The sequence below is a fragment of the Centroberyx affinis genome, unplaced genomic scaffold (assembly GCF_046629955.1).
Source record: "Centroberyx affinis isolate AG114_WGS23_722 - 3 ecotype Tasmania unplaced genomic scaffold, CSIRO-AGI_Caff_v1 ptg001512l_1, whole genome shotgun sequence".
Lineage (NCBI taxonomy): Eukaryota > Metazoa > Chordata > Actinopteri > Beryciformes > Berycidae > Centroberyx > Centroberyx affinis.
In genome coordinates, this window is record NW_027279976.1 from 37,170 (window position 1) to 58,035 (window position 20,866).

At 49.7% G+C, this 20,866-nt stretch overlaps 3 protein-coding genes across 3 annotated transcripts; all 3 read right to left on the reverse strand.

Annotated features, from left to right (window-relative positions):
* Positions 1 to 1,288: 1,288 nt before the first annotated feature.
* On the reverse strand, positions 1,289 to 2,053 carry LOC139650564 (putative per-hexamer repeat protein 5). Its single transcript, XM_071527263.1, has 2 exons — positions 1,974 to 2,053; positions 1,289 to 1,811 (listed from the first exon to the last, which is right to left on the reverse strand). The coding sequence occupies exons 1-2, from the start codon at positions 2,051 to 2,053 to the stop codon at positions 1,289 to 1,291; spliced, it is 603 nt and encodes a 200-aa protein (XP_071383364.1).
* Positions 2,054 to 7,479: 5,426 nt separating this feature from the next.
* Positions 7,480 to 8,995, reverse strand: LOC139650571 (trace amine-associated receptor 13c-like). Its single transcript, XM_071527270.1, has 2 exons — positions 8,823 to 8,995; positions 7,480 to 8,281 (listed from the first exon to the last, which is right to left on the reverse strand). Exons 1-2 carry the CDS (start codon positions 8,993 to 8,995, stop codon positions 7,480 to 7,482), a joined length of 975 nt encoding a protein of 324 aa, XP_071383371.1.
* Positions 8,996 to 17,204: 8,209 nt separating this feature from the next.
* On the reverse strand, positions 17,205 to 18,544 carry LOC139650565 (trace amine-associated receptor 13c-like). Its single transcript, XM_071527264.1, has 2 exons — positions 18,372 to 18,544; positions 17,205 to 18,006 (listed from the first exon to the last, which is right to left on the reverse strand). Exons 1-2 carry the CDS (start codon positions 18,542 to 18,544, stop codon positions 17,205 to 17,207), a joined length of 975 nt encoding a protein of 324 aa, XP_071383365.1.
* Between the last annotated feature and the right edge of the window lie 2,322 nt (positions 18,545 to 20,866).

The window sequence follows — 20,866 nt, forward strand, 5'->3', positions numbered from 1 at the left end:
AGTCGTGGGGGGGTGGGGCTTAATGTTTATTCCTCCTGATTGAATTGTCAGGATAAGTGGAGCGTGATTCCCAGTATGCTGCTGTCATTGACTGGCTGTACATTTAAAACTGCCACTCTAGAGGTGGCATGGAGGCTGACAGAGGAGTAGGAATCCAGGAATCACAGGGCTACTGTCAGAACGACAGAGACAGGGAGCGGAACTCTGCATGCTGACTGGTAAAAGCTGATGGAGAGGAGGGGCTGATGTCCAGTGATCCGCCAGAGAACGTGGGGAGGAGCCACAAAAGGATTGCATACGGCGCTCGCTATTTCCTGAATTGAGGAAAGTTGAAATAGCCTACCTCAGTAGCTTATGTGTCAGGGCCCCGAGTAGATCAGGGTTGTTGGTCATTCCGTTGTTGTTTGCGTGTCCTGCCACTCCAGAGCCTAGTGCGTCGCGTGGGTGGGCATTCTCCGGAGGAGGGAGTCATCAGCCACCATCTGCTGGGTTCGTCCTTTGAAAAGACCAACATTTACACCATTATTTAGCTGCTTCCCTGCCCGCTTGTCTGTGTCTCCTGCGCTCTCAATCCCCAGCACACTCAAGCCCCAACCCTCTCATGTCCCGGCAGTGAAAGATCGCTCCGGGAGGATTCAGCCCCTTTCCTTGCCTGCATACCTTGCCTGTTTAACAGCCTTGTGTGCTTGGCCTGCTAGTCACCAGCCAGCCTCCTTGTCAGCTAGCTTTGGGCCTACTAGCCACAAGCCTGTCTCCCAGTCTGCTAGCTTTGGGCCTACTAGCCACCAGCCTGGCTCCCAGTCTGCTAGCTTTGGGCCTCCTAGCCTTCAGCCTGCCTCCCAGTTTGCTAGCTTTGAGCCTGCTAGCCACCAGCCTGTCTCCCAGTTTGCTAGCTTTGGACCTGCTAGCCTTCAGCCTGCATCTCGGACTGCTCGCTACCAGCCTGCACTCCAGTGGGTTAGGCTCGGGTTCATGAGCCTACAGGCCTCCTGTCCTGAGCCGGTTAGCCCGCTTTCTGCCCGTCTTGTTCCCGCCTGTCCTGGTCTGGCAATTCCTGAACCCCAGGAGTCTACTGTGGAGCAGCTGAGGAGCCACCATGATGTCCAGCGGTCACCCTATGAAGGGACTCGCCTAGCCATTTCCACAGGGAAACGTGGAGTCTCCAAAAGGATGGGAGTCCCTTCCAGCAGTCACCCTATGAAGGGACTCACCTAGCCATTTCCACGGGGAACCGTGGAGTCTCCAAAAGGAGGCGAGGTCCCCTTGGCTCCCTACGCCATTGGCTTTCTCAACAGTACAGTGCCGCAGAGTCTTCGTTCCCCAGCGCCTCAGAGTCTCCGTTCCCCAGCGCCTCAGAGTCTCCGTTCCCCAGCGCCTCAGAGTCTCCGTTCCCCAGCGCTTCAGAGTCGTAGCTCCACAGCGCCTCAGATTCTCCGCTGCCCAGCATCACATAGTCTCTATTGCCCAGGGCCACCACTGAGTTCCAGCCGGTTCCAGCTGGGCTGCAGCAATCCTCTGTTCTTCCTGAGCTGCGGCAGTCCCCTGTTCCAGCACCGCAAAAGCTCCCTGTCCCCGACCTTCGGTGGTCTCCTGTTCCTACGCCACGAAAGCTCCCTATCTCCGAGCTGCAGCGGTCTCCTGTTCCTGCGCCGCGAAAGCTTCCTGTCCAGGCTGAGCTGCAGCATTCTCCTGTTACTGCTGAGCTGCAGCAATCTCCTGTTCCTGCTGAGCTGCAGCTATTCCCTGATCCGTCTGTTCCTGAGCTGAAGCGGTTCCCTGTTCCTGAGCTGCAGCAGTTCCCTGTTCCTGAGCTGCAGCAGTTCCCTGTTCCTGTTCATTACTAGTTGTCCCTTGTTCCTGTGCTGCAGCGTTCCGCAGAGCCTGAGTTGCAGCAAACTCCAGTTCATATTCTGCTGCAGTCTCCTTTGGCTGTGTTTCAGCAACCCCCTGTTGCCCTGGCCTCACCGGTTTACCTGCTAGGCTCCCAGCTGACACAGCCTTCTCTGCAGCCAGGTCCCGCATTCCAGTCGCTGGCCTCTGGTCCTGCACTCATACTGCCAGTTACTGGTTTTGAATTCCAGTCTACGGTCTACACCAGTGTCTCCAGTGTCTGTGGTGACTCTAGTAACACCAGTGCCGGTCCTGCTCTCCAGCTGCTGGCCTCCGGTCCCGCACAACCGCCGCCGGACTCCTGTTCAGACTCCAGACACCGGTTGCTTATCCAGCAGCCTGCCCCGACCTGCAGCCAGATCTTCTGTTGTCGGCTGCATTCCCGTCGCTGGCCTCCAGGGCAGTCCCACCTACATCGCCGGCCTCCAGAGCTGCTCTGCCACTCTGGTTGTCTTTCAGAGCTGCTCCGCCAGTCTGGTCATCCTCTTGCCCATCCTCCAGAGCTGCTCCGCCAGTCTGGTTGTCCTCCTGCCCATCCTCCAGGCCGTCCGCCTGAGGTTCCCCGCTCTGCCCCTGTCCAGTCCCTCCTCCGGGCCCCCTGCACCTACCCTGCTCGGTGTTCCTGATCAGCTTGATGGGACGTCAGGAGCCGGCCCTTGAGGGGGGGTACTGCCATGGTCCCAGCCTAGCCCTTGTGTTTTCCTTGTGTTTCCCTTTCCCTGTGTGCCCAGTGCTCCCCTGTCTGTCTCTCTCTCTGTCTTGTATGTGTGGGGCGTGGTCTACCCTCGTTCTCCTGGCTCCCAGCTCGTCCTACACACCTGCCTGCAATCAGCTTGTCTCCAGTCTGCTCACCTGCTTCCCATCATCTCATCAGCCCACAGTATATCATCCCCGGCTTGCCATCCACTCACCGCCAGATTGTTCCGCCTAACTTGTGTGTCCAGGATTTCTCTGTGTCTCTCGCAGCCTGCCCACGCCACTACAGCCAGCCTGTCAGCTCATCTGCTTGTCTACTAGCCAGCCTGTCAGTTCATCTGCTTGCCTGCCTGCTCATCTGCTCGTCTGCCCGTCAGCCAGCTCGGTCCGGATCATCTGCACCACTCCACCTCCCTGCCTTCGTCTCATTCCCCCTAAACCAACCACCCACCTTCCAATAAACCTTTTTCCTTTTCCATCCACGTTTTGTCTGTGTCTGCTGATGTCTGATACCGGTAATCGTTAAGGCAGGTTGGTGAAGCGTTGGGTGGACCTCTTGAGGCATGTGGGGACCACTGGCTGGGCTACGGAGAGGTTGAATATTGTGGTGAACACTGGAACTAGATGGTCAGTGCAGGTTTTAAGAACCCGCCAAGTGATGCCATCTGGGCCGGCTGCCTAGTGTTAACCTGCTTCAGTGCCCTCCTGTACCACATCATGTACCGATATGACAAGTGAGCACTCCTCTAGCATGGAAACTCACTCCAGCTGCGCCAGCTGGCGAACTAATGTTAGCATTGTTAGCCTTGAAGCGCGCATAGAATGAGTTCAGTCTCAATGAGCCTTTGTAGTCCATAATAGTCTCCAGTCCTTGCCACAAGCGCCGTGTCACGTTGCTGGAATTAAGACTCCACTCTGTCCTTGTAGCGTCTCTTTAGCATTTTTCACTGCATGTCAAATTCTATATTAGGCCGCCTTGTATTCCTCCATGGACCAGTCCCGAGTTGTAGGCAGCAGTGCATGCATTCAAAACCTCGCGGATTTATCTATCAACCCACGTCTTCTGATTAGGAAAAGACCTGACAGTTACCGTAGGAATTATATCCCCAGTACTTCCGTGAACTCGCAGATGTTGTTGGAACTGGATTGGAACATGTCCCAGTCAACGTCACACAGTGCGTCTTGCAGCGTTGCCTCTGATTGGGCAGTCCAGCTTTTCAGACCATCTTTTGTTTGTATTCCGGTATGAGGAAGATGGCGGCATAATGTGACTTGCTGAATGGTGGGAGAGAACTTTTTGGAGGGTGGCCTTATTAAAATCCCCGGCGACGATGAGGGTGGCGTCTGGGTGCTTGGTCTGTTGCCAGCATAGCATATCCTGCAAATCTGATAGTGCTGTGTCGGTGTCCGCTTGTGGTGGAATGTACACAGCGGTAATGATGACCAAACTGAACTCGCTGGGAAGGTGGATGGGACGACGTTTAATAGTTAGAAGTTCCAGGTTCGGTGAGCAGGAGCGTGAAGCGTGAGTCTTAATGTCCCTGGGGTTGCACCAGCTGTTGTTGGTCATGAAACAGACTCCACCACCCTTGGATTTGCCAGACTCCTCTGTTCTGTCCATGCGGAAGATAGAGAGAGATTGGGCTGGTTGTATCGTTTGATCCGGGACCAGGGGGGTCAGCCATGTTTCGGTCACACAGAGGATGTTGCAGTCCCTTATGCGCCTGGAATCTTATCCTTGCCATAATATCATCCAACTTGTTCTCCAAGGACTGGACATTTGCAAGCAGGATGCTGGGCAGAGGTGGCCGATGGGCCTGAGCATACAGCCTATTCCGAACTCCAGTTCCGATGTTTCCACTTTCGCTGCCTCTGAGGCGCGCTTCCATTGTTGTTTTGGTTTGCGCCTCAGAGGATCTCCTTCACCCATGACAAATTGTTGGATAACAGGTCAGAAAATCGATGATTTGAGTGTAATCCAAAGTCCAAAAGTATGCTGTGGTCAAATGTAATTAATGGTGATGTGCTTGGAAAAAACAGGTGTACATAGCACTATCAAAATCACAAAGTAAAAGCACAGTCTTGACGGAGCAGCCAGGACAGCGTCTTGACACAGCCGTGCCATCTTACATTGTCGACTATGTCAGCAGCTTAATTGATGGTGGTAAAGTAGCTTAGGTGTGTGTCTGTTACCTATGACATTGATGTGCCAGGGACTGTCTTAAAGCTACATTATGTAACTTTTTTCAGGGTAAAATACTACCTTATTCATTCTAAGGCCCGTTACTGACTCTACGTAAGCAACGCATGCAGCAACGCAAAGGGCAATGCAATGGTCATTTCTGAATGGCTGAAGCATGCTACTTTACAGCAAACATATGGTGGGTAATAATTAGAATATATTTACTGGCACAGAGCTGTCTGGTTTGTGGCTCATGTCAAATGTAACGTTAACTGAACAAATGAAAGGTGTTGTTGGTTAGCTTGATAATCATTTGTTAGCTACTGAACGTTCACATCCTCGCTAACGCTGTGCGCCCAGCTGAAAGAGCAAAGCATTACCCTGCAGTTTTAACAAGATAACACTAATGATTGCTCTAATAGAATTTACAACACTATGTCATTACATACAATGTAATATAGTATAACACTTGTTTGTTTGTGTCTTACAGAAGCTGACACATGTTCAGGTGATTTTATTCAAATAGCAACCTACACTAAGCTAATCTGCTACTGTTGTGTCGTTACTACACTGGCTAAACTTTCAACACATCCTCATTGGAACTTATATTAACTTTGGATTACTTTGCTGCAAATTAGCAACATATCAAACATGTCCTATGCTGCATTTAGGCTTTATCAGTAAAATAAAATAAAAGACTCAGACTATAAATTACGTCAAGAGACTGACACTAACAGTTTTTCTCTATAGGGTCAACATATGGCCAAGGTGCACCAGCTTCTTTCCCCTCGTCTCAACCTCAACCCTGTCATCTTCATCAGAAGTGGAAAGGAAGATGAAAAAGAAGAACAAAATGAGGAAGCAATGCAAGAAAAACAAAGAAATAAAGAATTCAATGCTATTTGTTCCTTGAACGTTTATAATTTACCTTGAAATAAGAAGTATGTTAAATAAAGGTTTTAAGTTAAGGATGTAAGATTTGGTTTTTAATATGATACAAGGCGTACAATGAACACTTAAGATTACAGCCGGCGTATCCCGTAGTTACCCTGTAACTACATGTAAACCTCCCGAATTGTTACCCCCTTATTCCATAACTTCACATCTTGTTCCCCCTGTACCTACATATATGTATTGGTATGTACTGTACTGGTACACTATTACTACAAAAGATTACACCGTAACTCCGGAGTAATTACGCTGTACATTGCGGGTTGTAATCTAAAGCGTTACCATGAATTTTATGCGGTTTGCCTCCATCCCCCATAGCTCTCTACTGCTGAGTTTCTTCTTTTCTACACTCTCCCACTTCATCCACTGACCCTGCTTTGCCTGAGACACTGCCTTGGTACACCTTGCTGACTCCTCCTGTTGATGTATTTGATCTACAACCATCTTTCTCCTCTCTGATGAAGTTGCCTTACTCCATAACGGTTGCCCTATTCCCAGGCCTAAGCCCCCTCGCCTTTGTTGCACCTGCCCTACAATATCCCTATGTCTTAGAGCTGACCGTGCCTGTTGCACTGCCTCTCTTGGGTTCCATTTCCGCCCTGCTAACACAGGAGGTGCTGCTCTCCTGACTATTGGATCCTTAGATTCTGTTAGTGTCAATTCCAATCTTACCTTTGCACATTTAAACTCCTCTGCTAGGCTGGATATAGGTAGTTCCAGAATTCCTTTCCCATACAAACCTATACTACTAAGACAGCGTGGAACTCCAAGCCATTTCCTGACATATGAGCTGACCAGTCTCTCCAACTTCTCTACCCTTGACAGTGGTATCTCATATACTGTCAGGGGCCACATTAGCCGAGGCAACAGGCCAAACTGCAAACACTACAACTTTAGCTTGCCTGGTAACCTTGATCTCTCTATGTCCTGAATACCTCCAACTAGCTGCTGTCGCATCTCCTGAACCTGGTGCCTTTGATTTGTATCATACCACCTTCCTTGGCTTTTGACAGGCTTCTCTAGAACTGTTGGTATTGCTTCCTCATCTATGTAAAACCGTTTGCCTGCTAGCTTCCCCTTAACATTGGATATGCTCCTTGACTTATTTGGTTTTAACTATCATCCTAGCCCAATTCAGGTTATCATTCAATTTATTCAGCATCCTTCCTGTACAGAAAATTATTTTTGGTATGGGCTCATACAAAACACAACATACAAATAAATAAATGAATAATGGTGCTTGTAGTCCTTCATGGTGCTTATGACATTGAGTGGGAGAAGGAGGGGAAACCATACAAAATAAAACATTATATAGCAAAGAAAGCAACGAAACAAGACTGGAGTTATCCTTTCTTCCACACTGTAGTCAAGTTTGGTTAGCCAGAGCCAAAATGTTCAGAAGACGAGATTGAAAGTTTATCTGTGTTTATCTGAAACTGGGACAAAAAGTAGTTTGTTTTGTAATGTTAGGACATTGCACTTGATCTGAATCACACAATTCACAGCTTACATGAAAACTGGATGCTTGCCTAAAAAAACATTTGACAGTGCTTGGTGACTGTGGGAGAATAGAAACAACACGGAAGAAAATGCATATCCAGAAATCTATTTGAGGTCAAAAATAGCCTTTCTGACCAACAGCTGAATAGGAAACTGAAAACACACAGGTTTGATTTCTACAAACAACATACAGAGTATACAATGAAAGAACAACAGCGTAGTTTCTTTTTACTTTGTCCATTCGTTAATTTCTCCTCTCTCTACAGTATGTTTGCCTTACAGGAGTCAGGCTGCAGTATCTGAAGTGTAACAATCAATTTAATAGTTTTTCTAAACCAGGGGTAGAAAAAGGCGTAGATCACAGGATTTAGACAGGAGTTACAATGCAAGAGCCAGATGACAAAGGCCGCGGACGAAGCGCTGGTCACTGTGTCCTGGCCTGTGAAGGAGGGCGTGTAATACGGAAAGAAACATATTAGAAACACAGCTACAACAACGCCGAGAGTCCTGGCCGCTTTCCTCTCTGATTTCTTAGCGGTTACAGTCTCTGAACGCCGGAGCACAACCCGCATGGCCCGAGCCTGAGACACCGCCACCACAAACACTCTCATATACAAAACTACGATGACAGTAACGGGGCAGATAAAAGTCACGGCCAAGTCGACGGCTCCTGCAATGTGGTCAACAATGACCACGCGCTCTCCGTGGCAGGAGTTGTACCTGTCCGGCCACCTCAGCTGGTCCTTCAGGAGGAGACAGTTGTAGAAAACAGAGCAGAGCCAGCACAGACAAATGCAGATTTGGACTCTGGTGCGGGTGAGTCTGGCCGAGTAACGCAGCGGGTCGCAGATCGCCACATGGCGGTCGACCGATATGAGCAGCATGTTTCCCACCGAGGTGGAGGTGATGGCGAAGACAACGGCGTAGTACAGAACACACATGAGGTCACCCAGGAACCAGCAGCCGCCCATGAGCAGGATTTCAGCCGGCATCAGGAGGCCCAAGAGGAAGTCGGACACGGCGAGGGAGAGGAGGAGGAGGTTGGTCGGGGTGTGGAGCTGCCTGGGGAGAAACAGGAGCAGAACATTCACTCATATTTGTGGTATCAGTAGTAGGTTTTATCACCAGATGTAGCAGATATCAAGCATTTACAAGAATACAAAAGCATTGTTTAGCAACTTGGTTCCAAGATGTGACAGTATCTTCTGTTTTTGCCCAGGGAATCCCAAACTTTTTAAATTGAAGGATCCCCAAAATAGATGCACAATAGACCGCAGACCCCATTTGACAGGATTTTGACCTAAGGAATCCCCTCTGAGAAAATGGTTGTTGTTAGGTGGGGAGATAACAAAAGTGGGTGCAGTCAAACTGTGATCAAACCAGGATCACTATAAATTATGATCAAAACAGTCACCATTATGTTTTTAACTTATATATTCCCTTGTTCTAACTTCAGGGGAATGTCATAAAAGTGAAATTAATCTATTCCTGCTTCCTGCGACCCTCTCAAGAACCCCTGGTTGCTGTTTTAGTCCACGAGCCATTTCTTTCAGCAAGTCTGACAGCTTGATGAAGAATTGCATATGAAGAAATCTTTGGCCACCTGTAGTGGGAGATGGAGATGATGACCAGCAGGTTGAGAGCCACGGTGAGCAGAGAGACAGAGGACAGCAGGATGTAGAGGAGCGTGGCCTCGAAGTGACGACGCACCAGCTTCCTGCAGGAGGAGTTGAGGAGCTGTGGAAAGCAGAGTTCACCTCCTTCCAGGGTCTCCATCAGCAGAGAGAGAGAGGAGAGGAGAAGCTGCTGAGGTCTGGCAGCTTTCTGACCAAAGCTCTCTGTCATACAACTGATTTATTTGTCTCTTCCCTCTCCCTCTTGCTCTCTCTCTTTGCCTCTCTTCATCTCTTTTTCTCTCTACAGCAGACACCGATGTCCCTCGTTCCCTTGCCGCGCTTTTTGCATCATCCTCTTCATTTGCATCTTCATCATTCTCTCTCTTCTTCCTCACCTCTCCCTCCCTCGTGTCCTCAGCATTTTATGTTTATTTTCCGTTATTCTTTGAACTCTAAAGACAGGTCTCCAGCAACTTCAGTTGTTTTGGAGAATGCTGCAATATACTTCTTCCAGGGATCTCCGAGACTGTTGTATGGCCTAACAAACGATTTTCTACTGGCATGGGAGTTAGTCGATAATGACTGAATAATAATTTTTGGGTGAACTATTCCTTTAAAGATCAGAATGTCAATACTAGGTAAATCCCTTGCAGAAGAAATGCAGACTCAAATATCTAACCTCTCTCTGGGGCCAGCAAACCTGACAGTCAGAACCAGAGCTCCAGCGGGAGGGCAGGCCCTTGCCCGAGGAGTGACAGGACCCTGTGAGGCGGTAGCATCGTAGCAACTCTGGTGTGCTACCGCACAGGTGTCTAGATTGAAGGGGTGGTCGGGACGACTACTGTTAACGGGGGGGGGGGATATCACCAGTTGGGCTATTTAACTGTACATTGAAATGTTGTAACCAATTTTGGACCGGGATGGTACTGAACATGTGGGAATGTAAAACTGCAGAGACTTCAAATATGGACTTACCTGTGATTTGTGAGGGACTTGCCTCTTGAATGGACTTGAGTCGTGGGGGGGGTTGGGGCTTATTGTTTATTCCTCCTGATTGAATCGTCAGGATGAGTGGAGCATGATTCCCAGTATGCTGCTGTCATTGGCTGGCTGTACGTTTAAAACTGTCGCTCTAGAGGTGGCATAGAGGCTGACAGAGGAGTAGGAATCCAGGCATCACAGGGCTACTGTCAGAACGACAGAGACGGGGAGCGGAACGCTGCGTGCTGACTGGTAAAAGCTGATGGAGAGGAGGGGCTGATGGAGAGGAGGGGCTGATGGAGAGGAGGGGCTGATGTCCAGCGATCCGCCAGAGAAAGTGGGGAGGAGCCACAAAAGGATTGCATACAGCGCTCGCTATTTCCTGAATTGAGGTAAGTTGAAATAGCATACCTCAGTAGCTTATGTGTGAGGGCCCCGAGTAGATCAGGGTTGTTGGTGATTGCGTCGCGTGGGTGGGCATTCTATGGAGGAGGGAATCTTCAGCCACCATCCGCCGGGTTTGTCCTTTGAAAAGACCAACATTTACACCATTATTTAGTTGCTTCCCTGCCCGCTTCTCTGTCTCTCCTGCGCTCTCAATCCCCAGCACACTCAAGCCCCAACCCTCTCATGTCCCGGCAGTGGAAGATAGCTCCGGAAGGATTCAGCCCCTTTCCTTGCCTGCCTACCTTGCCTGCCAAACAGCCTTGTGTGCTTGGCCTGCTAGTCACCAGCCAGCCTCTTTGTCAGCTAGCTTTGGGCCTACTAGCCACAAGCCTGTCTCCCAGTCTGCTAGCTTTGGGCCTACTAGCCACCAGCCTGGCTCCCAGTCTGCTAGCTTTGGGCCTCTTAGCCTTCAGCCTGCCTCCCAGTTTGCTAGCTTTGAGCCTGCTAGCCACCAGCCTGTCTCCCAGTTTGCTAGCTTTGGACCTGCTAGCCTTCAGCCTGCATCTCGGACTGCTCGCTACCAGCCTGCACTCCAGTGGGTTAGGCTCGGGTTCATGAGCCTACAGGCCTCCTGTCCTGAGCCGGTTAGCCCGCTTTCTGCCCGTCTTGTTCCCGCCTGTCCTGGTCTGGCAATTCCTGAACCCCAGGAGTCTACTGTGGAGCAGCTGAGGAGCCACCATGATGTCCAGCGGTCACCCTATGAAGGGACTCGCCTAGCCATTTCCACAGGGAAACGTGGAGTCTCCAAAAGGATGGGAGTCCCTTCCAGCAGTCACCCTATGAAGGGACTCGCCTAGCCATTTCCACGGGGAACCGTGGAGTCTCCAAAAGGAGGCGAGGTCCCCTTGGCTCCCTACGCCATTGGCTTTCTCAACAGTACAGTGCCGCAGAGTCTTCGTTCCCCAGCGCCTCAGAGTCTCCGTTCCCCAGCGCCTCAGAGTCTCCGTTCCCCAGCGCCTCAGAGTCTCCGTTCCCCAGTGCTTCAGAGTCGTAGCTCCACAGCGCCTCAGATTCTCCGCTGCCCAGCATCACATAGTCTCTATTGCCCAGGGCCACCACTGAGTTCCAGCCGGTTCCAGCTGGGCTGCAGCAATCCTCTGTTCTTCCTGAGCTGCGGCAGTCCCCTGTTCCAGCACCGCAAAAGCTCCCTGTCCCCGACCTTCGGTGGTCTCCTGTTCCTACGCCACGAAAGCTCCCTATCTCCGAGCTGCAGCGGTCTCCTGTTCCTGCGCCGCGAAAGCTTCCTGTCCACGCTGAGCTGCAGCAATCTCCTGTCCCTGCTGAGTGGCAGCAATCTCCTGTTCCCGCTGAGCTGCAGCAATCTCCTGTCCCTGCTGAGCTGCAGCAATCTCCTGTCCCTGCTGAGTGGCAGCAACCTCCTTTTCCCGCTGAGTGGCAGCAATCTCCTGTTCCCACTGAGCTGCAACAACATCCTGTCCCCGCTGAGCTGCAGCAATCTACTGTTCCCACTGAGCTGCAGCTATTCCCTTTTCCTGCTGAGCTGCAGCAATCTCCTGTTCCTGCTGAGCTGCAGCTATTCCCTGTTCCTGCTGAGCTGCAGCTATTCCCTTTTCCTGCTGAGCTGCAGCTATTCCCTGTTCTGCTGAGCTACAGCTATTCCTTGTTCCTGCTGAGCTGCAGCTATTCCCTTTTCCTGCTGAGCTGCAGCAATTTCCTGTTCCTGCTGAGCTGCAGAGGTATCCTGTCCCTGCAAAAGCCATTGTTTCCTGAGCTGGAATAGCCTTCTGTTCCTGAGCTGTTAAAACCTTCTCTTCCTGAGCTGCAGCCGTCTCCTGTCCCTGCGCTGCATTTAACTCCTGTTCCTGAGCAGCAAAATCCGTCTCTTCCTGAGCTGCAGCAGTTCCCTGTTCCTGAGCTGCGGCAGTTCTCTGTTCCTGTTCATTACTAGTTGTCCCTTGTTCCTGTGCTGCAGCGTTCCGCTGAGCCTGAGTTGCAGCAAACTCCAGTTCCTGTTCTGCTGCAGTCTCCTTTGGCTGTGTTTCAGCAACCCCCTGTTTCCCTGGCCTCACCGGCTTACCTGCTAGACTCCCAGCTGACACAGCCTTCTCTGCAGCCAGGTCCCGCATTCCAGTTGCCGGCCTCTGGTCCCGCACTCATGCCGCCAGTCTTCGGTTTTGAATTCCAGTCTACGGTCTACACCAGTGTCTCCAGTGTCTGTGGTGACTCCAGTAACACCAGTGCTGGTCCTGCTCTCCAGCTGCTGGCCTCCAGTCCCGCACACCCGCCGCCGGACTCCTGTTCAGACTCCAGACGCCGGTTGCTTATCCAGCAGCCTGCCCCGACCTGCAGCCAGATCTTCTGTTGTCGGCTGCATTCCCTGATCTCCAGCTGCGTTGCTGGCCTCCAGGGCGGTCCCACCTACATCGCCGGCCTCCAGAGCTGCTCTGCCACTCTGGTTGTCCTCCAGAGCTGCTCCGCCAGTCTGGTCATCCTCTTGCCCATCCTCCAGAGCTGCTCCGCCAGTCTGGTCAACCTCTTGCCCATCCTCCAGAGCTGCTCCGCCAGTCTGGTCATCCTCTTGCCCATCCTTCAGAGCTGCTCCGCCAGTGTGGTCATCCTCTTGCCCATCCTCCAGAGCTGCTCCGCCAGTCTGGTCATCCTCTTGCCCATCCTCCAGAGCTGCTCCGCCACTCTGGTCGTCCTCCTGCCCGTCCTCCAGAGCTGCTGCGCCTATGTTGCCAGTACCCAGGCCATCCGCCTGAGGCTTCCTGCTCAGCCTCTGTCCAGCCTCCAGGCCGTCCGCCTGAGGTTCCCCGCTCTGCCCCTGTCCAGCCCCTGGGCCACTTGCCTCTGAGTCCCTCCTCCGGGCCCCCTGCACCCACCCTGCTCGGTGTTCCTGATCAGCTTGATGGGACGTCAGGAGCCGTCCCTTGAGGGGGGGTACTGCCATGGTCCCAGCCTAGCCCTTGTGTTTTCCTTGTGTTTCCCTTTCCCTGTGTGCCCAGTGCTCCCCTGTCTGTCTCTCTCTCTGTCTTGTATGTGTGTGGGCGTGGTCTACCCTCGTTCTCCTGGCTCCCAGCTCGTCCTACACACCTGCCTTCCATTGTTGTTTTGGTTTGCGCCTCAGAGGATCTCCTTCACCCATGACAAATTGCTGGATAACAGGTCAGAAAATCGATGATTTGAGTGTAATCCAAAGTCCAAACGTATGCTGTGGTCAAATGTAATTAATGGTGATGTGCTTGGAAAAAACAGGTGTACATAGCACTATCAAAATCACAAAGTAAAAGCACAGTCTTGACGGAGCAGCCAGGACAGCGTCTAGACACAGCCACGCCATCTTACATTGTCGACTATGTCAGCAGCTTAATTCATGGTGGTAAAGTAGCTTAGGTGTGTGTCTGTTACCTATGACATTGATGTGCCAGGGACTGTCTTAAAGCTACATTATGTAACTTTTTTCAGGGTAAAATACTACCTTATTCTGTCACGGTTCTGTCATGTCTTGCCTTTGTGTTTTCCTTGTTTCTGTGTTTCCTGTCTGCCTTGTGTCTCCGCCTCCTGGTCTATCTCTCTTCACCTGTTCCCTCCTCCTGCTCCCACACACCTGTACCTCATCACTAATCACCCATCCCCACAGTATATCTACCCCGGTTCACTATCCACTCTTTGTCAGTTCGTCTGTTTTGCCTACCCGTTCTGTTTTGCTTCCTGTTTGTTACCTGCTCTGTTCCTGTTCCCGTGTCCCCTGCCTTGTCACCAGTTTTTGGACTTCTTGCTTTGTTGCCAGCCAGGTTGGGTTTTTGTCTTCCTTGTTTGCCAGCCTGTTGTGTTTTTTGGTTTTTGGTTTTCCTGTGTTTGTACTTTGCTTTAGTTATTTATTAAAGTCCCTGTTTTCGTTAATCCCTGCCTGCCTGTCTGCATTTGGGTCCTCACCACACCTAACCCTGACATATTCATTCTAAGGCCCGTTACTGACTCTACGTAAGCAACGCATGCAGCAACGCAAAGGGCAATGCAATGGTCATTTCTGAATGGCTGAAGCATGCTACTTTACAGCAAACATATGGTGGGTAATAATTAGAATATATTTATTGGCACAGAGCTGTCTGGTTTGTGGCTCATGTCAAATGTAGCGTTAACTGAACAAATGAAAGGTGTTGTTGGAGTGTTAGCTTGATAACCATTTGTTAGCTACTGAACGTTCACATCCTCGCTAACGCTGTGCGCCCAGCTGAAAGAGCAAAGCATTACCCTGCAGTTTTTACAAGATAACACTAATGATTGCTCTAATAGCATTTACATCACTATGTCATTATAGTATAACGCTTGTGGGTTTGTGTCTTACAGAAGCTGAAACATGTTCAGGTGATTGTATTCACATAGCAACCTACACTAAGCTAATCTGCTACTGTTGTGTCGTTACTGCACTGGCTAAACTTTCAACACATCCTCATTGCAACTTATACTAACTTGTGATTACTTTGCTGCAAATTAGCAACCTATCAACCATGACCTATGCTGCATTTAGGCTTTGTCAGTAAAATAAAATGAAAGACTCAGAATATAAATTACAGTCAAGAGACTGACACTAACAGTTTTTCTCTATAGGGTCAACATATGGCCAAGGTGCACCAGCTTCTTTCCCCTCATCTCAACCTCAACCCTGTCATCTTCATCAGAAGTGGAAAGGAAGATGAAAAAGAAGAACAAAATGAGGAAGCAATGCAAGAAAAACAAAGAAATAAAGAATTCAATGCTATTTGTTCCTTGAACGTTTATAATTTACCTTGAAATAAGAAGTATGTTAAATAAAGGTTTTAAGTTAAGGATGTAAGATTTGGTTTTTAATATGATACAAGGCGTACAATGAACACTTAAGATTACAGCCGGCGTATCCCGTAGTTACCCTGTAACTAAATGTAAACCTCCCGAATTGTTACCCCCTTATTCCATAACTTCACATCTTGTTCCCCCAATATGTATTGGTATGTACTGTACTGGTACACTATTACTACAAAAGATTACACCGTAACTCCGGCGTAATTACGCTGTACATTGCGGGTTGTAATCTAAAGCGTTACCATGAATTTTATGCGGTTTGCCTCCATCCCCCATAGCTCTCTACTGCTGAGTTTCTTCTTTTCTACACTCTCCCACTTCATCCACTGACCCTGCTTTGCCTGAGACACTGCCTTGGTACACCTTGCTGACTCCTCCTGTTGATGTATTTGATCTACAACCATCTTTCTCCTCTCTGATGAAGTTGCCTTACTCCATAACGGTTGCCCTATTCCCAGGCCTAAGCCCCCTCGCCTTTGTTGCACCTGCCCTACAATATCCCTATGTCTTAGAGCTGACCGTGCCTGTTGCACTGCCTCTCTTGGGTTCCATTTCCGCCCTGCTAACACAGGAGGTGCTGCTCTCCTGACTATTGGATCCTTAGATTCTGTTAGTGTCAATTCCAATCTTACCTTTGCACATTTAAACTCCTCTGCTAGGCTGGATATAGGTAGTTCCAGAATTCCTTTCCCTTACAAACCTATACTACTAAGACAGCGTGGAACTCCAAGCCATTTCCTGACATATGAGCTGACCAGTCTCTCCAACTTCTCTACCCTTGACAGTGGTATCTCATATACTGTCAGGGGCCACATTAGCCGAGGCAATAGGCCAAACTGCAAACACCACAACTTTAGCTTGCCTGGTAACCTTGATCTCTCTATGTCCTGAATACCTCCAACTAGCTGCTGTCGCATCTCCTGAACCTGGTGCCTATGATTTGTATCATACCACCTTCCTTGGCTTTTGACAGGCTTCTCTAGAACTGTTGGTATTGCTTCCTCATCTATGTAAAACCGTTTACCTGTTAGCTTCCCCTTAACAATGGATATGCTCCTTGACTTACTCAGTTTAACTTTCAGCCTAGCCCAATTCAGGTTATCATTCAACATATTCAGCAACCTTTTTGTACAGAAAATTATCTTTGGCATGGGCTCATAAAAAACACAACATACAAATAAATAAATGAATAATGGTGCTTGAATTCCTTCATGATGCTTATGACACTGAGTGGAGAAGGAGGGGAAACCATACAGAATAAACATTATATAGCAAAGAAAGCAACAAAACAAGACTGGAGTTATCCTTTCTTCCACACTGTAGTCAAGTTTGGTTAGCCAGAGCCAAAATGTTCGGAACATGAAATTGAAAGTTTATTTGTCTTTATCTGAAACTGGGACAAAAATCACACGGGAGGTTTGTTTTGGGGGGGAAATCAATGTTTGGTCCTGCATAGGAAACCAGGCTACTGGTTTCAAATGAAAGTTTTCAGTCCTAAACACTGTAGACCTACATCCATTTTGGAAGTAAAACATTTGCTACCTGAAATTCATCAGGCAGTATTTGAAAACCACTCTATCTCCCCAAAAAATGAACTATTTTATAAGCAAATGTCTTCAGATGAGTCGGAACTTCGACACATAATATGCTTCACAGTGTTATGAGAAATGGTGTGAATCTCATTTTGGAACAAAACCCCTCAAATATTTCCCTTTAAACAGAAACAGGTATTCTGGGGTTGGGGCTTGGGGTTGATTGTTAATGTTTGCAGTTTGTTTGTAATGTAAAGCCATTGCACTTGATCTGAAACACACATATGGTGTTGAATTCACAGCTTACATAAAAACCGGGTGCTTGCCTAAAAAAACATTTGACAGTGCTTGGTAACTGTGGGAGAATAGAAGCAACACAGAAGAAAATGTATATACAAAAATCAAACAGAGAGAGAAATTAGCCTCTCTGACCAACAGCTGAATAGGAGGTAGCCTTCATAAATTGTAAGGCAGGGCTGAAACTGAAAAAACACAGGTTTGATTATTCAACTCACATACAGAGTATACAATGAAAGGCGGCAGCATGGTTTCTTTTTACTTTTGTCCAGACTTTTGCTGTTTTGAATTAGTTGACTTCTCCTCTCTCTACAGTATGTTGGCCTTACAGGAGTCAGGCTGCAGTATCTGAAGTGTAACAATCAGTTTAATAGTTTTTCTAAACCAGGGGTAGAAAAAGGCGTAGATCACAGGATTTAGACAGGAGTTACAATACAATAGCCAGATGTCAAAGGCCGCGGACGAAGCGCTGGTCACTGTGTCCTGGCCTGTGAGGGAGGAAGTGAAATACGGAAAGAAACATATTAGAAACACAGCTACGACAATGCCGAGAGTCCTGGCCGCTTTCCTCTCTGATTTCTTAGCGGTTACAGTCTCTGAACGCCGGAGCGCAACCCGCATGGCCCGAGCCTGAGACACCGCTACCACAAACACTCTCACATACAGAACTACGATGACAGTAACGGGGCCGAAAAATGTCACGGCCAAGTCGACGGCTCCTGCAATGTGGTCAACAATGACCACGCACTCTCCGTGGCAGGAGTTGTACCTGTCCGGCCACCTCAGGTGGCCCTTCAGGAGGAGACAGTTGTAGAAAATGGAGCAGAGCCAGCACAGGCAAATGCAGATTTGGACTCTGGTGCGGGTGAGTCTGGCCAAGTAATGCAGCGGGTCGCAGATCGCCACATGGCGGTCGACCGATATGAGCAGCATGTTTCCCACCGAGGCAGAGTTGACAATGAAGATGGCGGCATAGTAGAGAGCGCACATGAGGTCACCCAGGAACCAGCAGCCGCCCATGAGCAGGATTTCAGCCGGCATCAGGAGGCCCATGAGGAAGTCGGACACGGCGAGGGAGAGGAGGAGGAGGTTGGTCGGGGTGTGGAGCTGCCTGTGGAGTAGAACAGTAGCAGAACAGTCATTCATATTTGTAGTATCAGTAGTAGGTTTTATCACCAGATGTAGCAGATATCAAGCATTTACAAGAATACAAAAGCATTATTTAGCAACTTGGTTCCAAGATGTGACAGTGTCTTCTGTTTTCGCCCAGGGAATCCAAAACTTTTTAAATTCAAGGAGCCCAAAAATAGATGCATAATAGACCGCAGACCCCATTTGACAGGATTTTGTCCTAAAGAATCCCCTCTGACCTCTGGTAGTCCCAGTTTGGGATCCGCTGTTTTAGTCCACGAGCCATTTCTTTAAGCAAGTCTGACAGTTTGATGAAGAATTGCATGTGAAGAAATCTTTGGCCACCTGTAGTGGGAGATGGAGATGATGACCAGCAGGTTGAGAGCCACGGTGAGCAGAGAGACAGAGGACAGCAGGATGTAGAGGAGCGTGGCCTCGAAGTGACGACGCACCAGCTTCCTGCAGGAGGAGTTGAGGAGCTGTGGAAAGCAGAGTTCACCTCCTTCCAGGGTCTCCATCAGCAGAGAGAGAGAGGAGAGGAGAAGCTGCTGAGGTCTGGCAGCTTTCTGACCAAAGCTCTCTATCATACAACTGATTTATTTGTCTCTTCCCTCCCCCTCTTGCTCTCTCTCTCTCTGCCTCTCTTCATCTCTTTTTCTCTCTACAGCAGACACCGATGTCCCTCGTTCCCTTGCCTCGCTTTTTGCATCATCCTCTTCATCTGCATCTTCATCATTCGCTCTCTTCTCTCTCTTCTTCCTCACCTCTCCCTCCCTCGTGTCCTCAGCAGTTTATGGTTATTTTCCGTTTTGAACTCTAAAGACAGGTCTCCAACAACTTCAGTTGTTTTGGAGAATGCTGCAATATACTTCTTCCAGGGATCTCCGGGACTGTTGTATGGCCTAACAAATGATTTTCTACTGGCATGGGAGTTCGTAGATAATGACTGAATTATAATTTTTGGGTGAACTATTCCTTTAAAGATCAGAATGTCATTACTAGGGAAATCCCTTGCAGAAGAAACACAGACTCAAATATCTAACCTCTCTCTGGGGCCAGCAAACCTGACAGTCAGAACCATTTCCGGAGGGCAGGCCCTTGCCTGCCCTCCGGAAATGTCACCAGTGGGGCTATTTACCTGTACATTGAAATGTTGTAACCAATTTTGGACCAGGTTGGTACTGAACATGTGGGAATGTAAAACTGCAGAGACTTTAAATATGGACTTACCTGTGATTTGTGAGGGACTTGCCTCTTGAATGGACTTGAGTCGTGGGGGGGTGGGGCTTAATGTTTATTCCTCCTGATTGAATCGTCAGGATGAGTGGAGCGTGATTCCCAGTATGCTGCTGTCATTGACTGGCTGTACATTTAAAACTGCCGCTCTAGAGGTGGCATGGAGGCTGACAGAGGAGTAGGAATCCAGGCATCACAGGGCTACTGTCAGAACGACGGAGACGGGGAGCGGAACGCTGCGTGCTGACTGGTAAAAGCTGATGGAGAGGAGGGGCTGATGGAGAGGAGGGGCTGATGTCCAGCGATCCGCCAGAGAAAGTGGGGAGGAGCCACAAAAGGATTGCATACAGCAGTTGCTATTTCCTGAATTGAGGAATGTTGAAATAGCATACCTCAGTAGCTTATGTGTGAGGGAGTAGATCAGGGCCGTTGTTGATTCCGTTGTTGTTTGTGTGTCCTGCTACTCCAGGGCCTAGTGCATCGCGTGGGTGGGCATTCTATGGAGGAGGGAGTCATCAGCCACCATCCGCCGGCTGTGTCCGTTGAAAAGACCAACATTTACACCATTATTTAGCTGCTTCCCTGCCCGCTTGTCTGTCTCTCCTGCGCTCTCAATCCCCAGCGCACTCAAGCCTCAACCCTCTCATGTCCCGGCAGTGGAAGAAAGCTCCAGGAGGTTTCAGCCCCTCTCCCTGCCTGCGTACCTTGCCTGTTTAACAGCCTTGTGTGCTGGGCCTGCTAGTCACCAGCCACCCTCTTTGTCAGCTAGCTTTGGGCCTACTAGCCACCAGCCTGTCTCCCAATCTGCCAGCTTTGGGCCTGCTAGCCAACAGCCTGTCTCCCAGTCTGCTAGCTTTGGGCCTACTAGCCACCAGCCTGTCTCCCAGTCTGATAGCTTTGGGCCTTCTAGCCACCAGCCTGTCTCCCAATCTTCCAGCTTTGGGCCTACTAGCCACCAGCCTGTCTCCCAGTTTGCTAGCTTTGGGCCTCCTAGCCTTCAGCCTGCCTCCCAGTTTGCTAGCTTTGAGCCTGCTAGCCACCAGCCTGTCTCCCAGTTTGCTAGCTTTGGACCTGCTAGCCTTCAGCCTGCATCTCGGACTGCTCGCTACCAGCCTGCACTCCAGTGGGTTAGGCTCGGGTTCATGAGCCTACAGCCCTCCTGTCCTGAGCCGGTTATGCGTTTCCTGCCTGTCTTGTTCCCGCCTGTCCTCGTCCGGCAATTCCTGAACCCCAGGAGTCTACTGTGGAGCAGCTGAGGAGCCACCTTGACGTCCAGCGGTCACCCTATGAAGGGACTCGCCTAGCCATTTCCACGGGGAAAAGGAGGCGAGGTCCACATGGCTCCCTCAGCCATTGGCTTTCTCAACAGTCCAGCGCCTCAGAGTCTCTGTTCCCCACCACCTCAGAGTCTCCATTCCCCAGTGCTTCAAATTTTTCGCTCCCCAGCGCCTCAGAGTCTCCGCTGCCCAGCGTCACAGAGTCTCTGCTGCCCAGCACCACCACTGAGTTCCAGCCTGTTCTGGCTGGGCTGCAGCAATCCCCTGTTCTTCCTGAGATGCAGCGGTCCCCTGTTCCAGCACCACGAAAGCTCCCTGCCCCTGATA